Raw genomic sequence first — 9,996 nt, 5'->3', positions numbered from 1 at the left:
CTGGACTTTTCCACATGGCCCCCCCCCCGCTGTGAAAGTGTGGGCGCCCAGCCACAGGAGCCCCGGGGGAGGGGGACCCTCTCCTCACCGGACTCCGGGCTCTAAGGCTCCGTCCACTGTTCTCAAAACCACTCACGCTGTCGTTTGCCCTGAAGAGACGAGAGCTGGAAGTATTTGTGGAAATCATTAGGAGCTGCCTCCTCGGGTCTGCTTGGCACCTCTGACCTCAGTGCGGGGTCCGGCGAGGGCGCGGTCCGCCCGGTCCTCCCTCCCTCCCTCCCGGCTCACTGGATCCCCGGGAGAGGCCGCGTTCTTCCGCGGGGAGAGGCCGGCCTCCTCGGGGCCCCCTGCGTCGGCCCGTGTGATTCCTGGGGCCGCCGCCCTCCGGCCCACTTTTCTGTTAGTGACTTTTGATTCAAGACGCTTCCTGCAGGTGGGAGCCGTTATTTTTCTTAAATGCCGATTGTTACACTGCAAATTGTTAAATAAATAAAACTATTTTGGGCTCGGAGTGCTCCTGTTGTTTGCTTCTGCCCCCTGAAGCCAGGGAGCCCCGTAGACCAGGGCACCGCAGGTGCGGCAGGGACCCGCCTGCAGCCGGGCACCCCTGAGCCGCCCCTGAGCGTAGGGGGAGGGTGGGGGCAGGTTTGCTCTGAAGCCCGCCCCGCCCCCCGTGCGCACGCGGAACCGGGGCAGGTAGGGTTGCGTTGGCGGGGGAGGGCCAGGCTGGTCAAAAGTGCAGCTGCGGGTTGGGTGCCCCAGGGCAGGAGGGGTGGGCAGGGGGCTGGGCGGGTTGGGGCGGACGCGGGCCCCGCCCCCCTGCCAAGGGGAAGAGGCCGCAGTGGGGCGTGGTCTCCGGGCACCTGGCCCCGCCCCCGGCGCTCTGTCCTCACTCCGCCAGCTGGGCCTCCGGCCGCTAGAGGTCACTGCAGGCGCCTGTCCGCCGCCCTGGCTGCCGGTAGTCGAGGCGGCTGCGGAGGCCTGCAGGGGCCGGGGAGCAGGCGGCGGCTAGAGGTAGGGACGCGGGGTGACCCTGGGCAGGGCCTGTGGCCGGTGATCCCTGAGCGCGGAGTTGGGGCGTGGGGTGACCCTCGGGCACGAGATGACCTGAGGGCGAGGTCTGCGCGCGGTGACCCCGGGGCGCGGGTCTGGTCCCACCCCCAGCTCCGCTGCAGTCGTTGCCCTGGGCGCTGCTGCGGAATCGCGGGCCCTGCGTCAGGGCCTCGGCCACTGCGCCGCAGACCTGCTCAGGGCCGGCGCTCGGCTCTCCGGCCGGGGTCTGCGGGCCCGCAGTGGTGGTGGCGCGCGGTGGAGCCCGGGCCGGGGGCGGGTAGGGGGTGGGGGCGACACCCACCCCAGGCTGCGCCTGTGAGCTGCCCTCCGCTTGCCTTCACCTTGGGGGTGTGAATTCTCGGTCCGCACCTAGTGGCCCCGTGAGGAGCGGGCCCTGACCGGGAAGGTGGCTTAGGGGGGCAGGGCCGCCCCCCATCCCTAGGAGGGGCAGCAGGCCGGGATGTCTGGACGCTTGTCCCTGCTGGATGTCCACCGTCAGCCTGCAGCGTTGCTGCCCTTCAAGAACGTTACATTCCTGGGAGTAATAGCAGTTTTCCCTTAGGCCCTGGGGGGCTCCCGGACTGGAGGCCTCCGGCCATGCAGCCGCTGGCCCCGCCCCCGCAGGTCTTGTCCGGGCCCTGGCGCTGCTGCTGGGGGCACCTGGCCACGCACCCCTGACACTGGGCGTCGCCAGCAGCCCCCGAGGAGCCGTCTTCTGGGCGTGCTGGGCCCTGGACTATGCCCTCCAAGTCAGTCTCCCCGGGGCCCTCGGAGCCGGCTCCCCAGCAGCCCGCCGCCCAGGGGCACCTGCCGCCGGAAGGAAGAATGCTCGGGGGGCAGCTCCCCAACACAGACAAGGGCCTGGTCCCCGGCCGGGGGTCCCCGCCCACCGACAGCTGTGCCGGGCCCGAGCAGAGCCCAGTGGTCCCTCTGCACATCCCAGCAAAAACCAGCACTGAAGACCCTCAGGCTGCAGCAAAACCCTTCACCCCAAAGCCGCCGGCGAGGCCCAGGCTGGAGCGGGCGCTGTCCCTGGACGAGAAGGGGTGGAGGAGCAGGCGTCTGCGCGGCAGCCGGGAGGACCTGGCCTCCCGGAACGGGGCCAGCCCCTCCCGGGGCTCCTTGCAGGACCAGGGCCCCGGGCCCCCCGCCCACCCTCGCTCCCCGCCCTGCCTGAGCACCTCCTGGCAGGAAATCCCCACGTCCCGCGGGACTGTGGGCCGCGTGGGCGGGAGCCCCTCCTCGTGGGGGAACGGCGTCTCTGGGACCGTCGGCGCCTCCCTGGACACCCTGCACCGGAACGGGGCCTCGGCCGGGAGCACCCCCAGGCTGGCCAGCGGGCTCCCCGCACACCTGCTGCCCGCCCTGGACTGGAACGTGGCTTCCAACTCCCTGCGGGCAGCAAACAAGGTGGACGCAGACCACGCTGACTTCACGCTCCGCCTGCAGACCAGGCTGTTGCGGACCCACAGCAGCCTGGGCCCCAGCCGGCCCGCCAGCCCCCTGGCCGGCGACGACGGCTCCCTGCGCTCCGCCAAGTCCTCCTTCAGCCTCCTGGCACCCATCCGGGCCAAGGACGTCCGGGACAGGTAGGGCCTCCCCTGGGCGGGGAGGGCATCGGTGGCCCCAGTTTTAGGGTTCAGAAGCAGCCTCCACGAGGACCCCACGATGTGTTCTCAGCCGGCCGTGTCGGGGCATCAGGGTGGAGGCCGCCCAGTCCCCGTCAGTGACCCCGGCCTCTCCTGCCAGAACGGCGCCGCGCGGGCACGGCGCCTGCAGCGCTTGGCCAGGATAGCCGGACACGCGGCTGCTGGACCGAGGGCCCGGCCACACGGAGAGAGGTCCCCAGGGTCCACGCTCTGCACCCCGCAGGCCCCCGTGGCGTCGTCTCTGGGGTCCTGGGACCCGGTGTGCCCGCTGGGCGCCCGGCGAAGCTCACGGTGGGAGGGGTTCGCAGCCCCAAAGACGCGTGGTTTCCGGGCTTAACGGGGCTTTGACATCTCAGCACAGTGACGTTTTCGTGGCTTGGAAAGAACTCGGGTGCCGGCCCCGGGTCTTCCCTGCTGCTGCTGCTGCTCCCAACTCCCAGACTCACGTGCTTCCGGCTCGGAGCCACGAATCCATGGGGCCGGGGGCGCACAGACTTCCGAGTCCACTGCACCCCCCCCCCCCACGACTTCCTCCCGAAACGGGGCTTCTTCTGGGTGCTCGGGGTTGGGGCCAACTGTCCTGGGTGCCCAGCTGCAATGCCACCTTCCCCTCTCCGTCGTCCCCAGGCCTGCCCCTCTCCTGCATCTCCCCACACTGGCCGGGCAGGTTGTTGGAAGCCCCTCGGGCCACAGCCCTGCCTTCGGGGGTCCGAGGAGCCCGTCCAGCAGCTGGGCCCTCGCTGAGTCCATCCGCTTGGGCCCCGAGTTCAGGCTGTGCCCCCCTCTCCACAGGAGCTACCTGCAGGGGAGTCTCCTGGCCAGCGGGGCCCTGATGGGGGCGGAGGAGCTGGCCCGCTACTTCCCGGACCGGAGCGTGGCCCTGTTCGTGGCGACGTGGAACATGCAAGGCCAGAAGGTGAGCGGGCCGCCTGCCGCTCTCGGGATGAGGCCTTGGTTCCTGCCCGTCGTTTCCAGGGCCCCCACACTGCTCCAGCCCCCCATCTCCCCTCCACACACACACACGGCCCTGCACTGGCTCATCGTCACTCGGGGCCCCTCGTCTACTTGGGGTCCCTCCTGATGAACCCATGGGCATCCCAGGCGCGCCTCCCGCCTGCGGGGTCCCCACACACTCGTTCCCGCACCTGCCTGGGGTCGGCCTGAGCTGGGGTGCCCAGGACGTCTCTGCTGGTCGGACGGACTCGAGGGGCGCTCCACACCCTGACCGCCGCGGCGGCCCACCCAGAGCCGAGGGCCGGCCCGCACGCCCGTTTCCAGGGAGGCCCGCTGGCTCGCTGTGCGGCTAGCCCGTGACCCCCTGCCCCGGGCCCCTTTCACTCGGCGAGGCCTGCCCTCAGCCTGGGGGTCGGCCTCCGCCCTCCTGCCCCCTGCCGGGGCCTCGTCCTGGGCCAGGCTGACCCTGAGGCCCATGGGGCGAGAGATGGATTGTCACTGCCCGGGTGGTCACGAGGCCATCGCACATGTCAGACGGTCGGAGTGTTTGACGAGGAGAGGACGGGAGGACCGCCCCTTCCTGTGGCCGTGTCCGGCCGACATTCGGGTGACATTCGGGCGAGGTGGGGCTGATGGGGCAGGAGGCCCTGAGGAAGCTGCCACCTGAAGGAGACGGAAGTGATGTCTGTTGTGCTGGAGGGGGGCAGCAGGCTGGGCTGGTGGCTCCGCTTGGGTCCACGGGCCTGGCCCTCGTCCACGGGCCTGGCCCTCGCCCGGGGCCCCCAGGGCTCGCAGGGTGGAAGCCAGGTGGCGCTGCAGCCACAGATGAGAGTGACGAGGGCAAGGGTGCTTAGCTCCCCGTGGGACCCGCTGCGCCCCAGCTGCGCACTGGCCCGGGGAGCGGGGTGGTGGACACTTCGGGTCGGGCTCAGGGGCCAGGCTGGGGCCAGGTGAGGGTGGGGGCACAGACACGGCCTTGGTGGTGCCAGGTTGGGAGGGGGAGGGCTGTGGAGTCCCTGGGGGAGCAGGAGCCCCCCGTGCTGGGCCCCTCCGGCCCCTCGCCAGGCACTGCTTCCCTGCAGGAGCTGCCTCCCAACCTGGATGAGCTCCTGCTGCCCCCGGAGGCCGACTACGCCCAGGACCTGTACGTCGTCGGGGTCCAGGAGGGCTGCTCCGACAGGTAGGCCCCACCCCCCCCCGCCTCACCCCACGGCCCCCCTAGTCCGTCGGTCCCTCCCAGCCCCTGTGAGTGGCGCGGCTGAGGGGGGCCTTTTTTGGCTGATGCTGCCGTGAGCCGAGACCCCCTGCGGCCAAGCCTGGGCCGCTCGCGCAGACCACCTTCCGAAACCGTGGCTTGGAGAACCCAGAGCGAGTGAGGTTTTCCTTCTGGGGCGCGACAGCTGGTCTGAGAGATCGAGAGCACAGTAGGCCGCGGCTCGGGCACCCGGTGCACGCCGGGCTCCAGCCCAACCCTGAGGGTGTCACTGACCTGCCCCGGGGCTCCCGGGGCTGCCGCTCCCTGTCCTCTGGCCGCACACCTGTGGCCTTGTCCAGGGCCACCTGGTGAGGGGTGCCGCTCCTCATGCAGCCGAAGCTGCACTGGCCCGGGGCCCCTCCCGGGCCTTTGCCAGGCGGGCCGGGAGCTCTCGCCCGAGGCTGAGCAGGGGTTGGGACCCGGCTCCCACCACTGCGGCCTTTAGGGGCCCGTGGCGTCCCTGCAGGCATCCCGACCCAGGAAGCTGGTGTCTCCGGGAGGCCCCTGTGTGGCTCCTGTCTGCCCCCTCTCTTTGCGAGACACGGGTGCCAGGCTGGACCACGGAGGCCCCTCCCGGCAACTCCCCCAGGGTGCCGGGGTGAGGAGCCGGGAGGCCCGGCCCCCTCCCCAGGGTGGCCTTGACCTCTCCGCAGGCGGGAGTGGGAGGTGCGCCTGCAGGAGACGCTGGGCCCGCACTACGTCATGCTGCACTCGGCAGCCCACGGGGCGCTGCACGTGTCCGTGCTCATCCGCCGGGACCTCATCTGGTTCTGCTCGGGTAGGCGGCCGCCCCCGCCCGTCCTCTCCCCGCTGGCCCCCCGGCCCGGCCCCAGCATGGGACCCGAGCTCGCTGACCCCGCCCCCGGGCGGCGGGGCGGGGCCGTCAGCTGCGCTTCCCCTGCGCAGAGGTGGAGAGCTGCACGGTGACCACGCGCATCGTGTCCCAGATCAAGACCAAGGGCGCCCTGGGTGTGGGCTTCACCTTCTTCGGCACCTCCTTCCTCTTCATCACGTCCCACTTCACCTGTGAGTCGCCTGCGCCCAGACCCCGGGGGTGAGGGCGGGGGGCGGGGGGGGATCCCTCCGCTCTGGAGAGAGGCGTGGTGGGCGGGTCGCCGCAGGCCCCACACGGTGAGAGCCGGCGGCTGCAGCAGTGGGAGGGGTCTCCGGCCCGACCGACCAGCCCAGTGCCTGGCCCTCAGTCTGAGAGCTGCCCCTCGAGCGGCCCCCGCCCCTCTGTCCTGGCAGCCGGGGACGGGAAGGTCAGCGAGCGGCTGCTGGACTACAGCAGGACCGTCCAGGGCCTGGCCCTGCCCAAGAACGTGCCGGACACCTGCCCCTACCGCTCCGACTCCGGTGGGTGAGCGGGGGTGGCCGGGGGGGTCGGTGTGCTCAGTGCTTCCCCTCCCCGGGCGGGGGGGGGGGGGGGTGCGGCCTCCATCTCGCTCTCCGGGCAGCGGGGACCTCGGCTGAGGGGCTGCACCCGGGCAGGCTGGGCTCACGTGTGCCCCGGCCGTGCCCCAGCCGACGTCACCACGCGCTTCGACGGGGTGTTCTGGTTCGGGGACTTCAACTTCCGTCTGAGCGGCGGGCGCCCGGCGGTGGAGGCCCTCCTGAAGCAGGACCCGGGGGCCAGCGTGCCCGCCCTGCTGCAGCTGGACCAGCTCACCCGGGAGATGAAGAAGGGTGAGGCCGGCCGGGGAGCGGGGTGGGGGTGGGGGCAGCGACGGGGGGTTGAGGCCCCAGGGAGGGTGGGGCGGGAGCTCCACGCCGGCCAGCGGTCCCAGACGTGCGCCCGCCCCAGGGACCATCTTCAAGGGCTTCCGGGAGCCGGACATCCACTTCCTGCCGTCGTACAAGTTCGACGTGGGGAGGGACTCCTACGACACCTCGTCCAAGCAGAGGACCCCGTCCTACACGGTGAGCGTGGCCCGCCGGGCGGGCGGGAGTGGCTAGGGGGTGCCTGGGGCTGAGCCTGGGGCTGCCTGAGCACCCCCCACCCCTGAGGGCTGGGGTGCAGCCGGCCTCACTTTGACGCGGAAGCCGGGGTGCCCAGACCCCCGCTCTCTGAGGCCCGGCTCGCCGCGCACCCTGCACTGCCGGTCCCGCCGGCTCGCGCTCCTCCGGGCACTGTGCCGAGGGCGGCGCCCTGTGCTGGCTCTGGACAAGCATGGGGAGGTGGCAGGGGTGGGGGAATGGGGGGCAGGTTTGACCCCAGCTGCGTCTGCGGCTCCCACAGCGGGGGAGGAGGCCTCAGGGCCCCCAGGGAAAGGCCCCACAAGACCCGCCCCTCCCAGCGCCTGCGCGTAGTGGGCGCGGGGGGCGGGGACGGGCTCGGGTAGCTGGGGGAGGGGCGGGCAGGTCAGACCCCGAGGCAGCCTGGACGTCACGGGGCCCCTGCCTCCGGGCGCCCCCTGCAGGACCGGGTCGTGTACCGCAGCCGCCACAAGGACGACATCTGCCCGCTGCGGTACTCCTCCTGCCCCGGCGTCAGGACCTCCGACCACCGCCCCGTGTACGGCCTGTTCCGCGTCAGAGTGAGGCCGGGCAGAGACAAGTCAGTACCCTGGCCTCTCCGCTCCCGGGGCGCGGGGCTGGGCGGCGGCGGGGGTCCGGGACGGGGTCAGGCCCCCTCCTGAGGGGTGCCACCTCCGGACTGCGGTGCAGGCCACACTGCCCGGGTCCGGACACGCCCGGACAGGAGGGAGCAGGGTCCCCGCAGCCCCAGGCGGAGGTGGCTGCTGCTGGAGTGACAGGCCCCAGGGTCGGGACCAGGGCTGGCTGGACCCCCGGCTCACAGCGTCCGCTTGGGGCTGCGCGGGCGGGGCAGCCTGTGGGACGAGGGTCTTCGCGCCCCTCCCCCTGACGGCCGCGTCCTCCACAGCATCCCGCTGGCTGCCGGCAAGTTTGACCGCGAGCTGTACTTGATCGGGATTAGGAGGCGGATCTCCAAAGAGATCCAGAGGCAGCAGGCCCTGAAGACACAGCACTCCAGCGCCATCTGCACCGTCTCCTGAGGGGTGTACCCGGAGGCCGCCCGTCACCTGCCACCGCCTGCGTCCCCAGAAAGGACGGGGTGGCTGCCGCCTGGGACTGCTCTGCCTGTAGGGATGCTGACGACCCGCTGCCAGAGGCTGACCTACCTCCTCAGCAAGACCCCGACCCAGCCGTGCACCACGGCACGAGCAGGCCCTCACCCCTGGGCCAGAGCCAGCTGCTGACTTGCACGGCGTCCCTGCCGGGGCCCCAGCTTCCCTCTCGGGGCAGGCGGAGCCTGGTCCCTGGGGGTGCTCACACCCCTCAAGCTGGCAGTGGGCCCAGGCCCCAGCCCACCTGCGACCACTCCCGTTCCCCCGTGCTCACTCATGCAGCTGCACCTGCATACAGGGTCCTGGTCTCTAACCCCTCCTCATCTGAGTGGGCCAGCCTGGCCCCAGGGAGGCTGCCAGGTGACGCCGGTGGGGTGATCTGGGGCACATGCTAGGACCAGGCTGAGGCCCAGTGGGTCACCAAGCTGAAGCCAGTGTCCAGGGAGCCACCAAGGCCCCACTGCAGGCTGGAGGAGGGGCGTGACCAACATTCCAGGCCCAAGGAGCCCCCAGCCAGGACACCGCCTCCCACCCTCCTGGTCCTGCTGGCTCCAGACCACCCACTCCTGTGGCGGCACCCCCTCCACGTCTGGGCCGCTTCTCCCCAGTGTTCAGAGCCCATCACCCCTTCACCCGACCCCGTCTCTCGGAAAAGGCATAGGCTCTGGATGTTTGGAAACCCAGGGGCATTTGATCTAGTCTACTCGATTATTTATTTTTCCATATTTATATTTTTAAATAAATGCATACACTAAATGTTTGACTTTCTGTAGCCAAAGCGCAGGCCCTGGCTTCACTGTGTTCCCAAGAGGAAAGGGGTTTGCTCCCCACTGTCGGCCCGGGGTGCCGCCCGCACTCCCCTCTGCTGGTCTGGGCCCCACCCCGCCCGCCGCCCCAAGGTGTGAGCTGGGAAGCACTTCATGTGGGAGCCAGTTGTGAGGCCAGTTCTAACACCTAGCTCGCCCAGCGTTTGTGGGGGTCAGCCTGAGTGAGTCTGGAAGCAGCACATGTGCAACCCTTCACTTGGGGTGGGAGGGACCCCAAGAAGGTGCAGGCCACCCGCCTGGCTTCCAGAAATCACCCCGGGTCTCCGTGGGCACGAAACTCTGAGAGCCCCTTGTGAAGACCACTTCTGTGCCAACGGGACCTGAAGTCACAGCCCCTCTACGGCCCTTCCTGGAACCTGTGACCCAAACTGCGAAGGGCAGTTTCTACGTGACTCGGGGGGGGGGGGTCTGGCCCGAAACTGGGCTGCGGTTCTGGGGCGTCTGCCACATTCGCCCGGGAGACCCTGAGACGAGGGCCAGGCATCTGCGATGGGCCTCAGGCCGACACCCAGTCCTTCCCTGGGAAGGCGGGTTCCCAGTCAAACCCACCCACACCGAGCGGCCAGCCCGCGAAAACGGCCTCACCGAGAACCGCAGACGTGGCCGTGTGAGGGTGTGTGCGGAAGCCCGGCTCTTGCCCTCAGAGAGGTGGTGCAGGCCCCCTCAGCAGGGGGACAGCCCACCTGCCCCCAGGAAGCACAGCGCTGGCTGGCGGGGAGCGGACAGGGAGCCTGCGGAGCAGTGAGTGTGAGCCTGCAGCTGCGAGGGGGCTGGGGGCCACGAGGCGGTGGGGAGGGGGGAGGGGGAGGGAGCGGCATGGCGACGTTCAGGCCAGCATGCAGGAAAGACTGCGGGCCGCTTCTGAAACGGACACCTGTGCTTGTGATCAGCAGTTTCTAGAATGTTCGGAAAGCTGCGGACCGTCGTAAGTCCAGCTTCAGCTCTGCAGGAGCTCTGAGAGGTGACACGCGCGGTCCACCCGCCCTCACTTGACGAACTCAGTGCCCACCCCGTCTCACGCGCCCAGCAGCAGCAGCTGGACTGCGGACACACACGTGTGCCCGCCGCCAGGCGCCTCCCGCGGCGGGGCGACGGCAGGGAGGTCAGCGACGGACAGACGGACAGACGGGACTCGCACACTTTATTCGCCTCCCCGCCTCCCTCCCTCC

General features: G+C 70.5%; 1 protein-coding gene across 1 annotated transcript; it reads left to right on the top strand.

The window, feature by feature from the left end:
* Positions 1 to 960: 960 nt before the first annotated feature.
* INPP5E (inositol polyphosphate-5-phosphatase E) lies at positions 961 to 8,753 on the top strand. Its single transcript, XM_028522039.2, has 11 exons — positions 961 to 1,014; positions 1,616 to 2,642; positions 3,495 to 3,618; positions 4,739 to 4,836; positions 5,565 to 5,689; positions 5,818 to 5,937; positions 6,160 to 6,267; positions 6,436 to 6,597; positions 6,716 to 6,831; positions 7,332 to 7,468; positions 7,796 to 8,753. Exons 2-11 carry the CDS (start codon positions 1,792 to 1,794, stop codon positions 7,926 to 7,928), a joined length of 1,974 nt encoding a protein of 657 aa, XP_028377840.1. The 5' UTR covers positions 961 to 1,014; positions 1,616 to 1,791; the 3' UTR covers positions 7,929 to 8,753.
* The last annotated feature ends 1,243 nt before the right edge of the window (positions 8,754 to 9,996 follow it).

Source organism: Phyllostomus discolor, chromosome 3, assembly GCF_004126475.2.
Source record: "Phyllostomus discolor isolate MPI-MPIP mPhyDis1 chromosome 3, mPhyDis1.pri.v3, whole genome shotgun sequence".
NCBI classification, from domain to species: Eukaryota; Metazoa; Chordata; class Mammalia; order Chiroptera; family Phyllostomidae; genus Phyllostomus; species Phyllostomus discolor.
Note: the sequence above shows the minus strand (reverse complement) of the source record. Positions and strands in the feature narration are given on the sequence as shown.

What these genes read in the sequence shown, in the direction of transcription:
- INPP5E (XM_028522039.2), top strand. Translation starts at nt 1,792, where the DNA reads ATGCCCTCCAAGTCAGTCTCCCCGGGGCCCTCGGAGCCGGCTCCCCAG. An exon ending in CACCCGGGAGATGAAGAAGG is followed by an intron (nt 6,598 to 6,715) that starts GTGAGGCCGGCC and finishes CGCCCGCCCCAG; the next exon opens with GGACCATCTTCAAGGGCTTC. An exon ending in GTGAGGCCGGGCAGAGACAA is followed by an intron (nt 7,469 to 7,795) that starts GTCAGTACCCTG and finishes CGTCCTCCACAG; the next exon opens with CATCCCGCTGGCTGCCGGCA.